Below are 24,672 nucleotides of genomic sequence, written 5' to 3'. Positions count from 1 at the left end.
CTTTGGAACTTTGGAGATTGAACAATTGTAGGGAAGTAATTCTGTGCAATGAGAGATTCACACTCAGTGAAAGACCTCCCAGCTCGAAAAGGGAGAGTAGTCAATGTGTGTATTAAACATTAGTTACTGATCTCTAAATCCTAAGCAAGGTATGGGACCAGTGGGTGAAAGGAAGTAGGGAAGAAACAGTTGATTGTAGTACTTCATATGCTCTCATTGTCTACAAATCTATAGGTGTGTATGGTGTTCTTCACACAGATAGAAGTCAACATTGAAGGTAGCATATTTCCATTTAACTTAGAATATTTTTAAGAATTGATTATAACTACAAAAGTGTTTTTCTCCTGTTGATAATAGCCTCTTACAGTTTCTATGTCAACTTCCACTGTGTGTGTGTGTGATATATTTTCTTACTATATGTTCCATTCTATGCATCCAATGAAGTGGGCTGTAGTCCACAAAAGCTTATGCTCAAATAAATTGGTTAGTCTTTAAGCTGCCACAAGTACTCCTGTTCTTTTTGCAGATACAGACTAACCTGGCTGCTACTCTGAAACCTTTAAGAAAAGTGTTTGAGATGTTTTAAACATACAGATAGCAGAGTTTAAATATGCATAGCACTACATTAAAACTGTATGATGATACATAATAAAGCTTAGTATAGTCTAAACTTAGGTATGTTTTTGTATTACAGCACATACATCAGTCTAGGCTACAGATTGTTTTGATAGACTAAAGGCTGAAGTTGAGACACTCCAATAGCTTAGGTTTCAGAGTAGCAGCCATGTTAGTCTGTGTCCACAAAAAGAACAGGAGTACTTATGCTCAAATAAATTTGTTAGTCTCTAAGGTGCTACAAGTACTCCTTTTCTTTTTCCAATAGCTTAGTTCAATTTCCTTGCTTTTATGCATTTATCATTAGATTTTATTACTTATTCACTTCCTCACGTGTCTGTTTATGGCACATGTATAAACAGCTCAGGCATCATAGTCTGCTTGAGCAACAGCATAAAGTATCATCACTCCAAAGATAATACTGGGGGGGAGTGAGAGAGAGAATAACTTACTGAGCATACTGAACATTTTAAAATGAAATATTAAATCATGTGAGGAGATAGTACTCTATACACAGTACTGGTTATAAACATGCTACTGTTTCGATTCTAAGAATACAATGTAAGAATATCACCGCTAACAAATGGAGATGAATGAGCTCCTAGATTAGAATTTAAGTCTGGACCGGACTGACAGTTTTAATTACTTCTAGTTATCATTCACAGAAAAAAAATCATTGCCATCAACAAATTTTATTTTGTTGCCTGAAGAAAGGTAAAGTATGCATTTGTCATTGACAGATATAGGTAGAAACATTCCTAGTTACCATGGCTGATCACTGAACTTTTATTTGAAATCAGCATGTCCCCTGGATAAACTTTTTACATACTCCAAAGCAAATTATATAAAGAAATGACAGAGAAAAAGAGGCCTATAGGACTTGGTTATCACTGCACCAGATTGTGATACCCTTACTTATGTTGAGTAGTACCTTACACCACAAGTCGGCTCACTGAAGTCAATGAGACTACTTGGTAACACTCCTCATGCAAGTAAGTGCATCACAATCTGGGGTAATCTGGGGCCGATGTGGTCATTAAAGATCACAAGTCCCTTGTGTCTTCTGACCATGGCTAGAGGAATCTTTGCTGCTAGAGCTATTAGAAGGTATATAACAGGAGTAGATAATACATGGACCTTGGGCCAAATCTGGACCACCAGATGCCTTTGAACAGACCCCAAAATATTTTTATTTATTATCAACATTACTGTTGTTTTTTATTATTTTCTCTGGAGTCTGGACCTTGACTACACCAAGAAATTTGGCCCTTGACAAAAAATAATTGACTACCTTGGTATATATGATCATTTATGCTAATCCTAAGCAGAAAACTGGAGGAGGCAGCTTCCCATTCAGGACTGAGTCAGATACACCTAAGTAGTTCCCAACTTGAAACAAATATTTTAAATTTTTTTTTTTTAATGTTGGCAATTCCTCTTGCAACCACTTGTTGGGTGGGGTCTCTAATAGGAATTATTAAAGCTGATTTTTGTTTATGTAGGGAACTAGGAAGAGTGCTATTTTTCTTATTGCAAAATAGCAGGTATGACAGACAATGTAATTCCTTAAATAATTTTCATGATCACGATACCCAAAACATGCTAAGGTACTTGAAATATTTCAGTACATTGCTAAACAAAGAATTTGCACTTGCTTTGTAATCTGTGGAAGATTTACTTTAGAAAGTTCCAAGCATTGAGAAACTTACACAAATCTTGTTAAAAGAAAAGGAGTACTTGTGGCACCTTAGAGACTAACCAATTTATTTGAGCATGAGCTTTCGTGAGCTACAGCTCACTTCATCAGATGTTTACCGTGGAAACTGCAGCAGACTTTATATACACACAGAAATCATGAAACAATACCTCCTCCCACCCCACTGTCCTGCTGGTAATAGCTTATCTAAAGTGATCAACAGGTGGGCCATTTCCAGCACAAATCCAGGTTTTCTCACCCTCCACCCCCCCACACAAATTCACTCTCCTGCTGGTGCTAGCCCATCCAAAGTGACAACTCTTAACATAATCAAGTCGGGCTATTTCCTGCATAGATCAAGGTTTTCTCACATCCCCCCCGCCCCCATACACACACAAACTCACTCTCCTGCTGGTAATAGCTCATCTAAACTGACCATTCTCCAGGTTTAAATCCAAGTTAAACCAGAGCATCGGGGGGGGGGGGGGGGGGTAGGAAAAAACAAGAGGAAACAGGCTACCTTGCATAATGACTTAGCCACTCCCAGTCTCTATTTAAGCCTAAATTAATAGTATCCAATTTGCAAATGAATTCCAATTCAGCAGTTTCTCGCTGGAGTCTGGATTTGAAGTTTTTTTGTTTTAAGATAGCGACCTTCATGTCTGTGATTGCGTGACCAGAGAGATTGAAGTGTTCTCCGACTGGTTTATGAATGTTATAATTCTTGACATCTGATTTGTGTCCATTTATTCTTTTACGTAGAGACTGTCCAGTTTGACCAATGTACATGGCAGAGGGGCATTGCTGGCACATGATGGCATAGATCACATTGGTGGATGTGCAGGTGAACGAGCCTCTGATAGTGTGGCTGATGTTATTAGGCCCTGTGATGGTGTCCCCTGAATAGATATGTGGGCACAATTGGCAACGGGCTTTGTTGCAAGGATAAGTTCCTGGGTTAGTGGTTCTGTTGTGTATGTGGTTGTTGGTGAGTATTTGCTTCAGGTTGCGGGGCTGTCTGTAGGCAAGGACTGGCCTGTCTCCCAAGACTTGTGAGAGTGTTGGGTCATCCTTTAGGATAGGTTGTAGATCCTTAATAATGCGTTGGAGGGGTTTTAGTTGTGGGCTGAAGGTGACGGCTAGTGGCGTTCTGTTATTTTCTTTGTTAGGCCTGTCCTGTAGTAGGTAACTTCTGGGAACTCTTCTGGCTCTATCAATCTGTTTCTTTACTTCTGCAGGTGGGTATTGTAGTTGTAAGAAAGCTTGACAGAGATCTTGTAGGTGTTTGTCTCTGTCTGAGGGGTTGGAGCAAATGCGGTTGTATCGCAGAGCTTGGCTGTAGACGATGGATCGTGTGGTGTGGTCAGGGTGAAAGCTGGAGGCATGCAGGTAGGAATAGCGGTCAGTAGGTTTACGGTATAGGGTGGTGTTTATGTGGCCATTGTTTATTAGCACTGTAGTGTCCAGGAAGTGGATCTCTTGTGTGGACTGGACCAGGCTGAGGTTGGTGGTGGGATGGAAATTGTTGAAATCATGGTGGAATTCCTCAAGGGCTTCTTTTCCATGGGTCCCGCTTCCTCAGCTCTCGTCCCCTAAAGCCCCTACTCTACTTGCGCTATATTGATGACATCTTCATCATCTGGACCCATGGAAAAGAAGCCCTTGAGGAATTCCACCATGATTTCAACAATTTCCATCCCACCACCAACCTCAGCCTGGTCCAGTCCACACAAGAGATCCACTTCCTGGACACTACAGTGCTAATAAACAATGGCCACATAAACACCACCCTATACCGTAAACCTACTGACCGCTATTCCTACCTGCATGCCTCCAGCTTTCACCCTGACCACACCACACGATCCATCGTCTACAGCCAAGCTCTGCGATACAACCGCATTTGCTCCAACCCCTCAGACAGAGACAAACACCTACAAGATCTCTGTCAAGCTTTCTTACAACTACAATACCCACCTGCAGAAGTAAAGAAACAGATTGATAGAGCCAGAAGAGTTCCCAGAAGTTACCTACTACAGGACAGGCCTAACAAAGAAAATAACAGAACGCCACTAGCCGTCACCTTCAGCCCCCAACTAAAACCCCTCCAACGCATTATTAAGGATCTACAACCTATCCTAAAGGATGACCCAACACTCTCACAAGTCTTGGGAGACAGGCCAGTCCTTGCCTACAGACAGCCCCGCAACCTGAAGCAAATACTCACCAACAACCACATACACAACAGAACCACTAACCCAGGAACTTATCCTTGCAACAAAGCCCGTTGCCAATTGTGCCCACATATCTATTCAGGGGACACCATCACAGGGCCTAATAACATCAGCCACACTATCAGAGGCTCGTTCACCTGCACATCCACCAATGTGATCTATGCCATCATGTGCCAGCAATGCCCCTCTGCCATGTACATTGGTCAAACTGGACAGTCTCTACGTAAAAGAATAAATGGACACAAATCAGATGTCAAGAATTATAACATTCATAAACCAGTCGGAGAACACTTCAATCTCTCTGGTCACGCAATCACAGACATGAAGGTCGCTATCTTAAAACAAAAAAACTTCAAATCCAGACTCCAGCGAGAAACTGCTGAATTGGAATTCATTTGCAAATTGGATACTATTAATTTAGGCTTAAATAGAGACTGGGAGTGGCTAAGTCATTATGCAAGGTAGCCTGTTTCCTCTTGTTTTTTCCTACCCCCCCCCCCCCGATGCTCTGGTTTAACTTGGATTTAAACCTGGAGAATGGTCAGTTTAGATGAGCTATTACCAGCAGGAGAGTGAGTTTGTGTGTGTATGGGGGCGGGGGGGATGTGAGAAAACCTTGATCTATGCAGGAAATAGCCCGACTTGATTATGTTAAGAGTTGTCACTTTGGATGGGCTAGCACCAGCAGGAGAGTGAATTTGTGTGGGGGGGGTGGAGGGTGAGAAAACCTGGATTTGTGCTGGAAATGGCCCACCTGTTGATCACTTTAGATAAGCTATTACCAGCAGGACAGTGGGGTGGGAGGAGGTATTGTTTCATGATTTCTGTGTGTATATAAAGTCTGCTGCAGTTTCCACGGTAAACATCTGATGAAGTGAGCTGTAGCTCACGAAAGCTCATGCTCAAATAAATTGGTTAGTCTCTAAGGTGCCACAAGTACTCCTTTTCTTTTTGCGAATACAGACTAACACGGCTGTTCCTCTGAAACAAATCTTGTTCAAACACATACCATGCTTAAATGAAATCAGTGTAAAACGAACATCCTAGACTTTCAAATGTCGGGAAGTTTTTGCTCAGTTGAGCTCATTCTACAGCCAACACACATGCAAATGCTCTGCTTTATAAGCCTCTATCATTCAGCAAAAACGAGGAGGAGTCCTTGTGGCACCTTAGAGACTAACAAACTAACTATTTGTTAGTCTCTAAGGTGCCACAAGGACTCCTCCTTGTTTTTGCTGATACGGACTAACATAGCTACCACTCTGAAACCAATCATTCAGCAGTACAACTAAACATGAAAGGTTACAGAATACTGTCTTCCCCATACAGTATTAGGAGGGAGCAATTCACACACACACGCCCCCCAGGATGCTGAGGTTGAGCAACAGCAGCTGTATTTTTATCTAGATTTATAACAGTTATATATATGCAACCATCCAGAGCTCCAAGCGCTTTCACAATAATTAGAATTCACAATAATTAAAGTAGAGTTGTCAAGTCAGTACTGTAGAGTCCTTGACGAGAGAATGGAAAGCTCTCAATACCAGCCAAAATGCTCAGAGTTAAAAAAATAACAATGGAAAAAAATAAAATCTCACATTTCATGGTCATTTTATGTTTTTTAAAAGAAACACTTTGTGAGCACACATGCCCCACATGTTGCAGCACCTGCCACTAGTCTCAGGCATTTCTGTAGCTCCTGCCCCAGTTTCCCATCCCCCTCCGAGCTCCTCAATACACAACGAAGGCCTGACTCATACAATAGCACCCCTTCTTGGGGACTCGCTTATTAACATACAATAACGTAAAGACAATCTTTCTCTATCCTGCCTCTTGCTGGGTGCACATATCCTGGGTCTGGCTGCTTTCCAGTTTTTAAACACAGTATCTCTTTCCAGTCTCCCACCAGACACAGCTTCTCCCTTCTGAGGCCCGTCTTCAATTGTCTGCAGTTAAACACCAAATCTCACACTCTCCGGCTGCTTCACCCATCCCCCTTTAGAGTCACAGGGTTACCCTGGCTCCCGATCCTTGGTCTGTAATCTCTAAACTTTCAAACTGCTCCTTTCTGAAGGCATACTAGACTTCACCTCTCATAAGCTCAGCCCCAGCTCCGCCAGCTGGTCATCGGCTGGCTCCAGCAGCACTCCCGCACTGCTCCTGACCCTGGCCATTTTTCCTCTCCTAGGAGGCTCTTAAGACCCTTCGGAAGCCCAGGTGCCTTTCTTTTAATCACTCAGGTGATCAGTCCAGGAGTACTGGCCCCAGCTCCCTCTTAAAGGGCCAGACACCCTGTGACAGTCAATTTAACATTTTCCATTAAATCTATAAAGATCATAAAAATACATCCCAATAATCACTTGCATTTATATAGCAAAAACCATCATTAATGTTTATAGGGATTTACCCATCTCTGAAAGGTAGTCTCTTCCAGGGTGGAATATGGAAGTCCTGCTATTCTAACAACCTTCAAAACAGTTTTAAAGATGTATACTTTCTCCAACTACAAGGGATAAGGGCAGGGATGGCAAGTTTAAAGAAAAGTAATAAATATTCAAGCTAAAGTTTATTTATATTACGATCTAGCTAACTAGTTAGACCACACTTTTTGCCAAGTATCAAAAAGGAGCTTTTAATGTTTAAGTAGTAAAAAAACCCCTCCGTTTTGCACAATGGAAGTGATTAGAGGCATGTAAGTACTTCCATAAAATGGAGACATTTAAGAAGCTGTCTATTTGACAGACAAGGGTCAGTACAAAAATAATTGGCTAATTCAGGTGATGGAAACTCACTCTGAATGGGGGGCAGGGGCTACTATTTGGGGCTGGAGGTATGCAGCAAGGAGCCCAGGATGCAGAGGAAGCTAAGGCAGTGCCCCGGGCTCTGGGTAGGGTCTTCCCTTGACCTTGGAGACATACAGTAGGCTGAGAAAGTGGAATGGCCAGGACAATTATAGCAGCAAAGCATCGCAACGCTGGGCACCCAGAACAACCATGCATCCAGCTCCCTGCCCCAGTTGCTGCTTTTACACAATTAGCAGCAGCTCCTGCCCTGAGGGGAAACAACCTCCTTCTGCCCCCAGTGCCCAAAATGACATGGCTCTGTTCAGCCACTGCCTCCCCAACTCTGAGGGGGCATGGCTAGAGAGGGAAGACTGTCTTGTCTCACACCCTCCCCAGGTAGAGAGGATATACTGTTGGGGTAAAAATAGATCATCCCCCATAATATATACATTGTGGTTGCACTAGCCCCACCCCTCCCTGGTTCCACTACCCCAGATCAACTGGCCAGTCAAATACTGTCAAAATCAACATAAAAATGGTCAAATACTTGAAAGCACTAATTTATCAGAAAAGTAACAGTAACAAAAAAGATTAAGACTTTATGGTTTCCAACAGGCTTAGCCTAAGACAGACATTTATGCTTAATTACAAAAGCCAAGTTACTTGTGTTATTTTAACTTAGAAAAATGTTAAATGATGTTCTAAAATAATGGAAATAATGGCACCATGATCCAATCAAAGAGCTGGGCTGCCACCTACATCAGGGCATTCTTCTTGCACTACCTGACAATATTTTCCCATGGTCAAAGAGGCAGACAGTTGACAAGCTTGTCAAGCCTAGGATTATGAATGCTTGACTTTACAACACTAATGCTCTTTGAATGTATTTTTTTATGTAATTTTCTAATTTTTTTTTAAAAAGAAACCCAGACCCAGAAATTCTCTCTTGTGGAACCAACTTGGGTCATCAGCAGAGTTTGGACTGCTAGATCCACAGCACAGACACACTACCACTTGAGATAATGGTGTAATTGGTAGGAGCAGTAGACTGTCATCCTCTCTATGCACCAACAACTAAGAGGGAAGGAGGCATACATTTTGCTGCTGGTTTTTACAGCTATTTATTTACAGCAGAGGAATGTTGAGACTCAAGACTCTTGGGTTCAATTCCAGGTATTGGAAAGGAGTGTGCTATAGCAATTACAGACCCTGATGCTCCTTTGCCCCCTGTATCTCTCTCCTCATACCTCTAATTCCTCTCCACCCCATCCTAGCTCCTGTTCCTGACCTCCCTTCTCCTCTGCACATTGCACCCCCCCATACCTGACTACTGCCCCTTCTCCTATATACCATCCAACCCCTTCCCTCCCGCTGGCTTCTGTCCCACTCTCGCCCCCACATCCTCACCCCTTCACTCCTCCCCAGCCTCTGGCATCTGCAATACAACCCTCCTTCTCACTTCTCCCTCCCTTCATATACAAGTCAGGTTATCTCCACTTCTCCCTCCCTCTTGTCCCTGGAGCCCAGGTAGTATGGAGGAGGGATTGTAACAGAGCACAGGAAAACCAGTCTCTGTGTTCTCAATTCTAGTGTCAGCATCACAGCAGTCTCCGGCAGCCAGGAGGAACAACTGTAGGAAAAAAGTCTCTGCACCCCAGGATGGAGCATGATCAGTGCAAATGGCATCTTCAGAGAATTTAGCTATCAACATTGACAATCATTTACTGACCACATGTAACACTTTTTGTTCCTCATAGGTTTGCCCAATTTAGATTAATTTTCATGCAAAGAACAAAAATAGCACCCCTGACACCAGCACAGCCACTCTCTCCTCCCCACACAGTGCCAAATGTCAAGCCCTTTTTCCCCAGCAGGGAGGTATGAGAACTTCGCGAAACAGTTTAAAGGTTTTTTTTTAACAAGACAAATCAATTTATTTTTCTCTAATCTCATTCTTACAAATGGCTGAGCCATTTTAGCTGAAAAAATTTCCAAAAAAACTATGCCTAAGGTAGACATCCAGCATAGGAAATTTTGCCCCAAAAACCTATCCTTTGGCAAAGCTATCAGCAACTGAAAACAGGTTCTTATAATGGAAAACGTTAGGCAACCTTATCTATATCCAGCTCTGCCAACTCCATCTATAACAATGACTAGCAGAGAAAGTAAAGGTGCTTTTTTTTTGCCCCCTCCTTTTTCTGCTCTACACTTTTCAGGGGTGGTGTCATTCACTCACACAATTTCAGCTACCATTTCTAAATTAATAGCTTGTAAATCTCTCCATCCACACATGCCCGCCTGACTTCTCTTCATACAATACCACTTCTCCTCCCAGATCTCTCTACAGAAAATTTTAATTAGGGTTGTCAAGCGATTAAAAAATGAATCGCAATTAATCGCACTGTTAAACATTTTTTGATGTTTTCTAAATTTTAAAATATATTGATTTTAATTACAACACAGAATACCAAGTGTACAGTTCTCACTTTATATTTATTTCTGATTAAAAATAGTTGCACTATAAAAAACAAAAGAAACAGTATTTTTCAAGTACTGTAGTGCAATCTCTATCATGAAAGTTGAACTTACAAATGTAGAATTATGTACAAAAAATAACTGCATTCAAAAATAAAACAATGTAAAACTTTAGAGCCTACAAGTCCACTCAGTCCTATTTCTTGTTCAGCCAACCACGCAGACAAACAAGTTTGTTTACATTTGCACGAGATAATGCTGCCTGCGTCTTGTTCAAAATGTCACCTGAGAGTGAGAACAGATGTTTTCATGGCATGGCTGTAGCCCACGTCACAAGATATTTACATGCCAGATGCGCTAAAGATTCATATGTCCCTTCATGCTTCAACCACCATTCCAGAAGACATGTATCCATGCTGATAACAGGTTCTGCTTGATAACAATCCAAAGCACTGTGAACCGATGCATGTTCATTTTCATCCTCTGAGTCAGGTGCCACCAGCAGAAGGTTGATTTTCTTTTTTGGTGGTTTGGGTACGGTAGTTTCCGCATCGGAATGTTACTCTTTTAAGGCTTCTGAAAGCATGCTCAACACCTCGTCCCTCTCAAATTTTGGAACTCTTCAGATTCTTAAACCTTGAGTCTAGTATTGTAGCTATTTTTAGAAATCTAGTATTGGTACCTTCGTTGCATTTTGTCAAATCTGCAGTGAAAGTGTTCTTGAAATGAACATGTGATGAGTCATCACTAGAGAATACTATAACACGAATATATGGCAGAATGCAGGTAAAACAGAGCCAGAGACATACAATTCTCCCCCAAGGAGTTCAGTCACAAATATAATTAATGCATTATTTTTTTAACGAGCGTCATCAGCATGGAAGCATGTCCTCCGGAATGATGAAGCACGAAAGGGCTTCTGAATGTTTACCATATCTGGCATGTAAATACCTTGGAATGCCTGCTACAAAAGCCCCTTGTTAACGCCTGTTCTCACTTTCAGGCAACACTGTAAATAAGAATTAGGCAGCATTATCTCCCATAAATGTAAACAAACTTGTCTGTCCTAGAGACTGGCTAAACAAGAAGTAGGACTGAGTGGACTTGTAGATTCTAAAGTTTTGCATTGTTTTGTTTTTGAGTGCAGTTATGTAACAAAAGATAGACATTTGTAAGTTGCACTTTCACGATAAAGAGACTGCACTACAGTACCAGTATGAGGTGAACTGAAAAATACTATTTATTTTGTTTATCATTTTTACAGTGCAAATATTTGTAATAAAAATAATCTAAAGTGAGTAGTGTACACTTTGTACTGTGTGTTGTATTTGAAATCAATATAACTGAAAATGTAGAAAAACATCCAAAAATACTTAATAAATTTCAATTGGTATTTAGTGTTCAACAGTGAAGTGGGCTGTAGCCCACGAAAGCTTATGCTCTAATAAATTTGTTAGTCTAAGGTGCCACAAGTACTCCTGTTCTTCTTACTCTGATTAATTTTTTAAATCATGAATAATTTGAGTTAATTGTGTGAGTTAACTGCGATTAATCGACAGCCCTAATTTAAGCTTAATGTGATCAAAGCTGAACTCCTTATCTTCCCTCCCAACCTCTCTCTACTACTCCAAAGCTTTGTCACCACCACCACCATCCTCCATCACTCAGGCCGTAACCTGGAGGTCATGTTGGACTCCTCCTCCTCCTCCCTTGCCTCACACATCCAGGCTACATCAAAATCCTGATGTTTCTGTCTCCATAACATCTAAAATCCATCTCTCCCCCCCCCCATTCCTATAGCTAAAACTCCTCCATCCCCTCAACATCTTACATCTTTATCCAGCCTCTCCTGGAAGAGAGCTGAAATTGGAGTATTTACGGGAATTCATCTATTCAACTGAACAACAGGTCCCCAACACACCCTGAACTCTACTGTAAGTGGAGCAAGTACATCTCTTGCACATATTTTGTATATAATTCACCTGCTCCAAGAATCTGTTCTGTCATATGCAACTGTTCAAGAACAATGCTGCCGGAACTTGTGATCAGACTCTCATGGTCAACAAGGCCCAGAGAAGTCAGAAGGAGCTGGGGCAAAGTCACAGAAGATGCCGTGCAGAATCTCTGGCTCCCACTGTGATCTTTGTCCACCTCAGTATTTTCTGAATGATCTTGCCCAGAGGAAAAGGTGGAAAAGTTCAAGTTACCTAAAGTGCCATAGATGTGACCACTTGAAAATTAGAAAATTGCATCAGCCTACAATGTATCAAAATAAATCAATACCACTGATGCTAATCTGAAACAAAATTAAATGCAAACATCTGAATTACACAAATGTATTTTTATATATGTACACAACAATGGTACGGTAATTTTACAAAAATAAATACAATTAAAATTGCTAAACGGCTAAATCTGATACGCAATAGCTATATTTTAACATTTGATAATTTTTCAACTTTTTCAAGAATTACATCTATAGACATTCAGAATCATTCAAAAACATTTTGATGTGGAACATTAATAGCAATACATCATTTTAGAGTAAAAAATTCCTAAATTATCTCTTTTATCACAAGACAATATCCACTGAATATTATTTTGGGCTGCATATATTTAATTCACATCCTAAATTAATTTTAGCATTAGTCCTAATTTATGAAGACAAGGAACGAGGTTATTCTCCTCATTGTATGGATGTTAGCAACACTGTCTATACTAACAGAATAGAACAGAAAAATAAATTATAAATCTAAATATTTAAAAAGTGAAGACTACATAAAACAAAATCCCAGAAGGTCAAGGGCTCAGGAACAGAGGTAGAAAGAGTATGGAATGCAAGAAACAAAATATACACTGACAAAACATATGGTGCATTTAGAAAAAATTAGTCAAACATTTTGAAACAGGTTAGTACTTCCCTAAATTTAATTTATGTTGTCAAACTGCATAACTGTGCATGCACTGAGCATGGTAATGGAATCTGGAAAAATCACTCTTTAGATTATGAACTAAATTGGATTTTTACCCCCTCTTAATAAACAATATGAATATTCTATGAGCATTCTAATTCAGATAATCATGATATGTATGTGGTGTCTACTTATCCTGAATATAATTTAATCAGATATAAAGACCTAAATGCTGACCTGCATATAAACATACTGGTTGAGTATGGTTCACAGAAAAGATGCAGCCGTTTTGTATCAGAGGTACTCTCAGAACAAAGAACCTCAGAGACAGGATATATAACAAGACATATTCAAACATAAATTGCTAGAGGCTTTTAAAGTAGTATACATTTCATCTAATTTTCCACCAGTGTTTTGTCATGTGGTATGCATCGTACAATCAACAAAAGTAAAGAGAAATGGTAAAAATAAAACATATATGCCTAATATATTCCAAAATTATGCACAATTCATTTATAAATTTAGCCTTTTTACAAAAGAATCCTTATATAAAACAGAAAAAAAAAATCACTCCCATATATATGAAGCACAGTTTAAGCCAAACATCACTGACCAATCAAAATTAGTGAATGCACTGCATCTCTCTGCAGTGAAGAGAAGCGACAAGGTAGGCTGTCATTCTGCAAAAGCTGTCCATAGTAAGCTTTCCTCTCTAAGAAGTATTGCTGTTCCTTTTTAGAAAGGCTGAATCTAAATGCTGTCTCTGGAGACCAGAAGCCTTCAGTATGTTAAATTACTTTCATTATGTATGTTCAGATGCTTATTGATTCTACAATAGGATGAGTGGGAGACTGCAGCAGCCTCTAAAGCAGCACTACATGTATACATTAGCAGTATGCTGAAACAATGGCACAGCACAGGCACAAATTTTCATTGAGGTCATTTTTTGAAGAAATGCTTATGACCCTCTTTCCCCTGTACTCTGCTAACAAGTGAACAACATGAATCCCTCAAAACTGGAACTGCTTCATCTGCATCGAGAACTGATCAAATCCTTAGTAGAGGTAAGATATGTTCCTTATTATGATATTCAGCAAAAGCAGTGTTTAACAAACATATTTGAAGGGGAAAAGATGCCAGGTTCAACTTAAATTGAGAGCTTTTATCTTGTATTTCTTGCTTGACAATACTAATTTTTTTCATTAAAGTACAATTGTTGAAAAATGTTATTTTCTAAAGATACACTGTGGAATATTAAGAACTGTTTTGTTCATACAACGTAAAAACAGTGCAGCTTAAGCTATAACAGTACTGCTAAAAATCCTTAATGCAGTCAGAAGATTTTTCTCAACAGCATTTCCAAATATTGAGTCACATATGTTATGAATGTACTCAAGTACTCCTTGAAGGATCATAGATACTCTGCATTTTCTGGTATACTTATTGCTTTTTGAAGGTTGATTTACATGACTAATCTCTGACTTATTCATGGGGAAAAAAATGTTAGTTTTTGTAACTACCTTTTGTGTGACCCTAAAAACATTTAAATAATCTACATACTTCACCCAATGGAAATATACTTGTAAAAATTTGCATAATATTTTATATTCAAAGCAATAAATTCAAGGACATGTGCAAATTAAACAAATGTATTCCCCATGAAGCAACTGAGGCTCAGTTAAATTAGTCATATGAACAGAAGAGGACACATAGTATGTGTAAGCTAGTTGCTCACAAGACCTGTAAAAATCATATTTTCTAGCTACATTTGTAGATACTATCTTTTTGCCCAGTAATTTTTATTTCAATTCTTGGCTTTTAACTCCACATTTAATATTTGCAAAATATGTAACCCGTCCAATATATTTAATTTTAATAAGATGAAAGAGAGGGAAAGATTTTATTAGGAAATAGTGAAAATATTCTCACTGATTTTATATATCTTCTATAGGAGTCAACTTTAGAGATCCATTTTGATTTACACATACTGCATAATTTTAATCAAATGATACCATATAAATATATTCCTGAATAACTTAACTGAAAAATTATTATTAGAAGCCCTATTTTTAACCTTTTTTTCTTCTTTTTCTCACAAGGGCATGCAGCATCTAATTCAGTTTTACTACTGACAATATGAAGAATGCAATTGACTGGACATCTTTCTAGCTGTCTGATCTACGAGCCGCAGGATGTACTTATAATATATAGTCTTAAGAAATGAAGGAATTAGAATAAAAACATGGAACAGGTTCTATTTCTATGTAAGTGTTTAACACTTCAACAATATACATAGAAGATTAGCACATCTGCTCATATTTTCATGAAAAGAAGATTAATATAATGGTTTATTCCTAAAACAAAACGGTGAGCCTATCTTAAGAAGGGATTTATAATTTAAAACCAGATTTATGGAAACTACTGATTCACGAAGAAACAATGAAACATGAATTCCCAAAAGGAGACTGTGCATACTTCATCAGCAAGCTAAACAAGGCTTTAATCAAGCTTTTTCTACACTACATATTAAGTCACTTATTTGTCATAATGACGAATGGATATTTTTTCTCTGAATTTTATGACCTGTTATGTATTCTCCTTTAATGAAAATAAACCAGATTAAGCAGTCCATGGTTTTCATCAGAGCACATGAACTGGATTTTACAATGTAAAACAACTTATGTGACAAAGCCATCACTCTAAAGTAATGAGAAATATTATAAAACCAAACGTGCAATTGTAACTAAAGGATGCCTAAATATATTTTTGAAGCCAGAAATTGGATGTGTCTGTTTTTATTTTCATTTATCCTAGAAAATAAAAATATACTGCCATGAGATACAAAGGGGGAAATAATTTAATGTCACTTAAAAGAAGTTTTGTTTTTACTGGTGGCTTTAAAAAGCAGACCAACCAACCAATAATGCACTGGTCTGTAGAAATATTTCAGGAAATTAAGTCCTTTTGTTCAATCACAAAATCTTGCTGCTGAAGTGTTGGAACCAAAAAAAAAAAAAAGAAAAAGAAAAAGAAAGGAAACATTCTGCAAGGGATGAAATAGAGCACAGCTACAACTCAGCTGCCAGGTGAAATGCATGTCAAAATTCTGTCAGTGACACCATGTATCAATTTATGACAAGCTGCTACAGTGAGCTGAAAGGCCCTTGAGGCAACAGAAAACAGGTAGGTCAGAAGCTGCATGCACCCAACCTCTGTTTGACCTTTTCCGGTGGAACAGAGCACTGTTCTTGAGATGTATTTTGTTAATTATCTTCCTATCTCGACATTTCTGCTTTTATTTAACTGCAAATGTATCTGATGTGACAAAGACCCGATGCTTAATCTGTTTGTTAGTAAAATCTGGCACACTTAAAATTTTCCATTTTCACAAGATTTCAGATAGCTTATTCTTACAGTTAAGACCATCGCTTGTTTTAGTAAAAATGACTCTAATCTTCTGGCTTTTACCAGTTCAAGCGGATTCAATTTATCAAGTAACACATTTGGAATTGTTTCCATAATATGTCCATAGCTAAATAAGACCACATACACAGAGGAAATAATACTGTCTTGAAGCTATATATAAACTGTCTTCAGGTTGCATAAAGTGAAAGTTGAACAAAGCTTTTGGAATATTTCTTGTTTCATTGCACACCTGAGGCTCATTCAAATTTTTTGTTTTTAGAAAGGCATGTAAAGTAACTCTTGACGCATACAAAGAACCTTCATTATAAAAAGTTTGCAATTAACAGTACTGAACTATTGTGGCTTCTCAGAATTGTAGATAAATGTATTTGCATATTACATCTAGAGTGTACATAATTCATACTTGCATTAAAAAAGCCACTCATTTTTATTCTCTTTAGTGCCTTCCACTTACTGTAGTTAGAGAAGAACAATGCTCTCCATTTAAATTAATCCTTATACCAAATATATTTTCATTTTAAAAGTGCTCAAAATTTCAAGTACCACCACACCAAGAGAAAAAAAATCTTTCCTTCCTTAGTTTATTTTATTTATTAATTTTATATGCTGGTTAAGAAAAAATGGTACAGTGGCAAGCCTCTTAAGCAGACACTAAATTTCAATTTATTAGCATTTGCAAGCAACAGAAGGTGTGGCCATAAGATAAAAAAATCACACAGCAGTGATTAATGCTACATCACTGAGCCTTCTTGCCTCAAAGCAGAGATACACTTTCATTTCATGATGTAAAAAACAAACATAATACAAACAATCCTGTTGTCTCCGTCGCCTTAATTCCATCATCTAATTAGATTACAAATATAAATATGCTACTAAATATTCCTGATACACACAAGTCCATAAATCAAAGGGAGAGTATTTCACCAGTGTGGCTAATAGTTAAAGTTTAAATATTTACTTCAGGAAATATAAATATCAGCATATGGAAATGCAATGCTTTGAAAATCTACTTCATTACACTTAAACATTCATCTATAATTTTACAGTTGACTTATAATGAAAATATACATGCACATATAAATATACATATGCACGCGCGCACACACACACAGAGATAATATATGTACAAACAAAATTCTGAAAGAAAATTTAATGTATAAACATTTTAAAGTTTTATAAAATTTCAATGAACTCTGGAATTGCAAATCTTCTGTCAATCACATTTTTACAAAAAGTTTTCAAAAGAAGGAGGTAAACAAACCTATAGAAGAGAAGATCTATTAAGTGATATTTCAGTGGTTTACAAGCAACTCCCCTCCATTTTTCTGACCTTGTTTTTCCTAAAAAGGTTTTTTAACATTACTTTATATATGCTAAGTTTTAAATAAATGTGGACATTTTTTTAAAATGGCCCTAGACATGATAAAACACAATGTACCAATATAGCTTGTTCTACCACGTGTCCTTTGTAAGAGCCATATCATAAACAAAGCCTTGTCTCTGTAAACAAAGGCTTTTAACAAGTTTTTTGGGGGGTTTTTTACAATCAAATTTTATTTTAAAAGTTGGTGTTTTGCTAGATCCTCAGATTCCTGAGCCCAAATCATGCACAAATCTAAATATATAATTGATTAGATTTTGATAGAATGAAATACCTGTTTTTCTGTATTTATCTAAAGTGATTTTAAAAGTGTCAGAATTAAATACAAAACTATTTTCTCTCATCTTTTAGGACAAAAACAACTGCAACAAAAGAATGTGCTTCTCTCCCATTCCGGAAGTCAACATGCAGTCTGAATCTAACATTACAGTTCAAGATGCCATTGATGACATCAACACCAATATGTACCGAGCACTGTCATATCCATTAAGCTTTCAAGTTTCTCTCACTGGATTTCTGATGTTAGAAATTGTGTTGGGACTTGGCAGCAACCTCACCGTGTTGGTACTTTACTGCATGAAATCCAACTTAATCAATTCTGTCAGTAACATTATTACAATGAACCTTCACGTACTTGATGTAATAATTTGTGTGGGATGTATTCCTCTAACTATAGTTATCCTTCTGCTTTCACTGGAGAGTAACAGTGCTCTAATTTGCTGTTTCCATGAGGCTTGTGTTTCTTTTGCAAGTGTTTCAACTGCAATCAACGTTTTTGCTATCACTTTAGACCGATATGATATCTCTGTAAAACCTGCAAATCGAATTCTGACATTGGGAAGGGCTGTGATGTTAATGACATCAATATGGATTGTCTCTCTTTTATCCTTCCTGATTCCCTTTATTGAAGTCAATTTTTTCAGTCTTCAAAGCGAAAGTACTTGGGAAAATAAGACTCTTTTGTGTGTCAGTGTAAATGAATACCACACTGAACTGGGAATGTACTATCATCTCCTAGTACAGATTCCAATTTTTTTCTTCACTGTTATAGTAATGCTAATTACATACACCAAAATACTCCAGGCTCTTAATATTCGAATAGGTACAAGATTTACAACAGGGCAAAAGAAAAAAGCCAGAAAGAAAAAGACTATTTCTTTGACTACACAACACGAGACTACTGATGTTTCACAAAGCAGTGGCGGGAGAAATGTAGTCTTTGGCGTAAGGACTTCAGTTTCAGTAATAATTGCCCTACGGCGAGCTGTAAAACGACATCGTGAAAGACGGGAAAGACAAAAGAGAGTCTTCAGAATGTCCCTGTTGATTATTTCAACGTTTCTTCTCTGCTGGACACCCATTTCTGTTTTAAACACTACAATTTTATGTCTGGGCCCAAGTGACCTTTTGGTAAAGCTGAGATTATGTTTTCTCGTTATGGCATACGGAACAACCATATTTCACCCTCTACTTTATGCATTCACTAGGCAAAAATTTCAGAAGGTCCTGAAAAGTAAAATGAAAAAACGAGTCGTTTCAATAGTGGAAGCAGATCCCATGCCGAATAATGCTGTAATACATAACTCATGGATGGAACCTAAAAGGAACAAACAGATTAATTTTGAAGACAATGAAGTAAGGCAGAAATGTTTAGTACCTCAGGTTGTCACTGACTAGATTTCAGTAAAGTATTCACCAAATCATCCAAGAGGAAATATATGAACAAACTGTAGAAAATACTGCCAAATAAGGGAAACTTTTTAAAATATTGGCTAGACTGTACATTTTCAATATATAATATAGATTAGGCCTTGTATATTCAATTTCTTCATTACTTAATATACATGTTGCATGGCAGTTTGAGTAATATCGTGTATATTTGTCAAAAGATATTAATGTAAGTCATATTTTCTAAAAAATAAATAGCCTTAAAGCAGTGTACACTTTTAAAAACAAACATTTGTATGCCTGATTCTCTGTAAATATAAAAATATTTTTAAATAAGCCTTCCACTCCAGAAATACTTCATTTTCCAACAACATGTGATCTTAACAACTTGTATGATATAATATTTTAATTCTGATCTGTGGACTCTGTTCTTCAGAAATAATCTGCAGCTTTGTGACACTGAAATCTGGAGATTTTGACTCCATGTTCAGATGACCTATTCATCTAGCCTTTAATGGCTCTGTGTGTACAATTGAAGCACATCCCTCAATTAACAAGGACCAAAACTATTCAATTTTGGCAGTGGAAGCAATATTTCAAAGTTCAAGTTAGTTCAGAAACGGAAGAATAATTTTTAATGCAAAAAAGTTCTTATGTATATAAAATTTGTTTTTCTTTGTTTCCATATAATAATCCACACATTTTTTAATAATCCCACTCCCACCTCTCCTTCCACTGAAGGAAGGAAGATTAATTCAGGGCCCTGGAGAAAAGTGGAAGTAAAATGCAGAGAAATGGGGGAAATCCTGTGTTCCAAGGTTGCCCAATAAATAAATCAAAAACAGTTTATACAGAATTTGTTAGTATATTAGCTCTAAAGATTGATGTGATTTATTAGCTGGCCCTCCAAAATGTGAGGAGTCGCTACATATACAGTTAAATGTCTCAATTAAGCAGAAAGAAAAGGAGGACTTGTGGCACCTTAGAGACTAACCAATTTATTAGAGCATAAGCTTTCGTGAGCTACAGCTCACTTCTTCAGATGCATATGCATCTGAAGAAGTGAGCTGTAGCTCACGAAAGCTTATGCTCTAATAAATTGGTTAGTCTCTAAGGTGCCACAAGTCCTCCTTTTCTTTTTGCGAATACAGACTAACACGGCTGTTACTCTGAAACCTGTCAATTAAGCAGGATAGCATACTTCTTTCTCTTCCCTAACTTTTCTAGTATCCTGTCTCTAGCACCCAGCGCTGTCCAGTCCTGATCACACAGTCACCTTGCCACACATCTATCAAAGACAGCTGCCCTACAACTGTGGTAATATTCCTGGATCTACTTTTACTGTCATTATGCACTTGTACAGTTCCATTTCTTCTCCCTCCCTTTTCTCCATCATCTTCAATCATCTCTTCAACTAACATCCACATTTAAGAACCAAGAAACTGATAGAAGATTTCATCATATCTGGCACCAAATGCAAAAGTTAAGTATCATGCTAACCAGATTAGTATAGTTGAAGGCTATTTGCTATCCCAAGCTTTGAAGCTAGGTTTTTGGAAGGAATAGCGTCCATACACATCCCCTTGATTTGATAATGTGTCATAATTTTCAGCAGTTAACTTCAAATGTATTAAGGAAAAGAAAAATCTATTTTACTTTTATTGTAGTAGAATCACCTATGAATGTGTGTGAATTTCTCCCATTAACATAAGAATAACTCCTAATAATGTGTTAATGCAAGTTCCATGCATAAAAGGCAGAATCCCCTCAACATGAGAGATTTTCTCTCTTGTAATATTGTGTATTTTCTTTTACCTAAAACTAACATATACCTGGATGTATTCAAATGCAAAGAGTAATATAAAAATCACTAAAAATCTGGCTTTAAAGAAATCCAAAGCTATTTTCTCTCTAATTCGTATCCTATCATACTTGCGTTGAGAGCGCATAACTTCTTTTAGCAAAGCCCTGATGCAGTCAGCCCAAGAACCAGCATGGAGACAGACATCCATCCTCTTGCTCCTTAGAGATCAACCACTTACAATGGATAGAACTTTATCTAGGGAGGTTCTTTACATGAACTTTTCACATTTGATTGAATAATATTTGAGCAGCTTTGATATAAAAGCCAGCACGCTGCCACTCACTGTACTGGGCTGCACCCACCTAAAGGCCAAGTTTCATCCAAAGTCATTACTTATCTGTCACCTAGAATGACGAGTAAAATTCTAGCTCTTATCCAAAAACAAATGCAATAGCTCAGATTTTATGTACACCTATAGAGCCACAGAAAGTTGTACAAATATTTCAAAATGCCTCTTTTTAATCTTCTGGAAGAAAACTATCATTTTAAAGTCACAATGTTCCTTCTTTTTTCAGAATATTATATCTTTCCACTCCTGCTTCATCTACATGTACACTCAAATATATGAAAGGGAGGGAAGGGGACACTATTAAAATGTTAATATCACAACATAGTTTCTTACACTCAAATAAGTTATTTTTAAATAAAGACGTAATGTGTATTTTAACAACAACAAAAGTCACAAGGTAAAGATCCCACTCAGCATCTGACCTTTTGGCTCTTGAGCTAGTTGGGTACAATTGTGGAAGATGCATAAAGAAATTATCAGTAAAAAAAATTTCCGTTCTACAGCCCAGCATCTTCCACAGTTCTTGAAGTTCTAGGAAGTAGAGAGCAATGAACAGATGTAGGGAAGGTTATAGAGAAGGTGGGAAGAAAAGGAAAACAGTATACCTTCTCATTTATAACACTTGTTCAAAGGGCAAAAACCATTCCCCAATCACGGCCCGCACTAACTTCCTGCAATAAGACCCCTCTGCAGAGGACAGGAAAATCTACCTTGTAGTGCTTGAGTAAGTGGTTGCCTTACATGTTTCTACTATGGATGCATTAGTTCTTTCTGCCCATGAAGTCACCAGGGATCACGTTGAGCATGTCCTGATGCCTTAAGGAACCGGAATCCCCAGTGTCTTGTATGCTTCTTCAATACATAGTCTAATTCACCTAGTAACACCTGGGTCCTTGGCATTTCCGGAGGAAGGATACCAACAGGGCACGCGATCTCCGAGTGGACTCTGTACATCTGAATTAAAATTTTCAGGCCCTTCTAACTTCTAAATCATGCCACTTCTCCTTGGTGGCCTGGGACAGAAAGAAGGGAGACCCACCTCTGGGGAAACATGGAGGAAAGAGTTCACCTCCAGGATAGACAATTCTAGAGTTCTGAGCACCACCCTGTCCTCATGAAACACACAGAAAAGCTCCTGCATAGAAAGCACTGACAATTCCAAAACTCACCTGGCAGATGTGATGGCCATCAGAAAGCAATACACTGATGTGAATGGTTCAAAGAGGTGGTTCATCAGGGCTCTCAGTACAAATGGCAGGTCCCACTTTGGAAAGAGAGGCCTGATTGCTGGTTTGGCTAATCAGACTGCTCTAAGGAATCAGGCTACGTGGGATGGGGTGGGTGGGGTTACTCTGCCAGAGAGCCCATGGATCCTGTGACCATCATGATACAAAAGGGCAGACACCGGACGTGCAACGGTACTAGGCTGGGGACCTCTGTCCAAGCCTTCCTGGAGAAATTTCAAGATTGTAGAAATCAAGGAATTATGGCTATTTGCTTCGTGTTCCTGGCACCAGCACAGAACTTGGGCCAGATAGAGGACTATGCATTCAAGGTCAATACTCTTCTAAAATGTATTCTGATGACTTTGGAGGACAGACCCAGCAACACTAGCACTTCCCTTTCAATAGCCAGGCTGTTAAATGCAGCTGGTTCCAATCCAGATGAAGAAGAGGACCTTGTAAGAGGATGTCCTGTCTCTTTGGGAGCGATACTGGAGGTCCTATTTCAGCTCAGTTAGGTCCAAAAACCAGGCTTTCCTTGGCCAATGTGGGGTTACCAATACTATTGTCACCTGTTCGTTTTATTTTCTGGACTACCTTTCCTAATGATAGGAAGATTGTAAATGCACAGAGGAGGCCCTGAGGCCATCAGTGTGATAGTGCATCTGTCCCCTTGGATCCGGGGTCCACCTCCCTGATGAAGTACTGTGGTCTCTCCACATTCAAGTGGTTCATGAATAGATTGGTTGAGGGCAAGCCGAACAACTGGACAATTAGCTCAAAAGCCTTCCTGATGACAGCAACACTCGGTTGTTCATCTTGATCAGTCAGAGCAAGATCGTAGGTGCTGCCTTGAGGGATAGATGAGCATGTGCTATCCAGTGCATGGTTTCCATCACTTAGATGTGTAGCGCTGGGCTTCTTTTTCCTCTTGGTTGTTCACATATGCAACCATGGTCATATTGTCTGACTGAATCCGAACGTGCCTCCCCTCTAGCCTGGGCTGGAACCTTTGTAGCACCATTTTGACTGCTCTTAGTTCTAGATGGTCAGTCCTTTCCACCAGCTAACAGATGCCTGTTTTTGACCCCCAGTGTGCTTCCCAGCCCTCCAGGCTGGTGACATTTTTGACAATTTGGAAGGCAAAGAGGCTGACCACCATTTTAAAGGTGTTGATCACCTGTGCCGGAACCTTCACTTGATCCTTCATGGGTTTCAGAGAGTGGCTCCATATCTTTAAGATGAAACCTTGAAGGAGCCTGATGTGAGACAGTACCCATGGTGTGATCCCTATGCATGATACTATGAGGGGTCTAGTGGCTGAAAGCTTAGTGGTTTTAGTTTCAGGTCTCTTGCAGTTCCAAAACAATTTGAGGAAGTCTTGAATCTTTCTGGAACCTCTCTAAAGATGGATATATCCTTGCTATCAAGGTATCTGTGTCCACTCCTAAGTGAATTATTTTGGTGGATGGAATCAAGGAGCTTTCCTGGATATTGATAATAAAACCATACACCTACAAGAAATTCAACATCAGAGACATAGCTCTGTGTGCTGTTGTTGGGGATGGAGCTCTGATTAAAAGATGTCATCCAGGAGGGTTAAAGGTGGTTTCCCTATAACCTAAGTCTGGCTTTGATTACCACCAACACCACCTTTGTAAAGACCCACTGAGCTGAGACAAGCCAAACTGGAGTGCCCAGTACTGACAATGCTTAGTGCCACTAGCAAACCTCAGGAATCTGTAATGGCAGGATCAGATAACTGTGTGGAGATATGTATCCACCAGATCCACTGAAGTTATAAAGACACTGGAGAGATTTCTTTAATTTTCTTCATCCACTTGTTGAGCCTTTGGAGATCTAGAATGGCTGGATTCCCCCTGTACACTTCTGAATGATGATGAAGATGGAATAGAACACTGATAATTCTTCTTCTGAGGGGACACTCTCTATTACTGCCATATCCAGGAGATGAGATATCTCATTCTGGAATAAATTGCACTTTACAAGGTAATTCAAGATAGGAGACTAGATGAAGAATGGATGGGGTGGAGTCCGTAACTCAAGGGATGATCCCTGACTAACTAACTATCTCCCTGACTCATGGGT

The 24,672-nt window shown here is 38.7% G+C and overlaps 2 protein-coding genes across 4 annotated transcripts in view; one reads left to right on the top strand and one right to left on the bottom strand.

The window, feature by feature from the left end:
- COG5 (component of oligomeric golgi complex 5) overlaps window positions 1-24,672 on the bottom strand; it is a 307,484-nt gene that overhangs the window by 231,807 nt on the left and 51,005 nt on the right. The gene's annotated exons all lie outside the window — the stretch shown is intronic.
- GPR22 (G protein-coupled receptor 22) lies at window positions 13,368-19,476 on the top strand. Its single transcript, XM_073328469.1, has 3 exons — window positions 13,368-13,776; window positions 14,812-15,895; window positions 17,871-19,476. Exon 3 carries the CDS (start codon window positions 17,895-17,897, stop codon window positions 19,194-19,196), a length of 1,302 nt encoding a protein of 433 aa, XP_073184570.1. The 5' UTR covers window positions 13,368-13,776; window positions 14,812-15,895; window positions 17,871-17,894; the 3' UTR covers window positions 19,197-19,476.

The sequence above is a fragment of the Lepidochelys kempii genome, chromosome 1 (genome assembly GCF_965140285.1).
Source record: "Lepidochelys kempii isolate rLepKem1 chromosome 1, rLepKem1.hap1, whole genome shotgun sequence".
In the NCBI taxonomy this organism is placed as follows: domain Eukaryota; kingdom Metazoa; phylum Chordata; order Testudines; family Cheloniidae; genus Lepidochelys; species Lepidochelys kempii.
The sequence above is the reverse complement of the archived record's forward strand: the minus strand, read 5'-3'. Positions and strand labels throughout refer to the sequence as shown.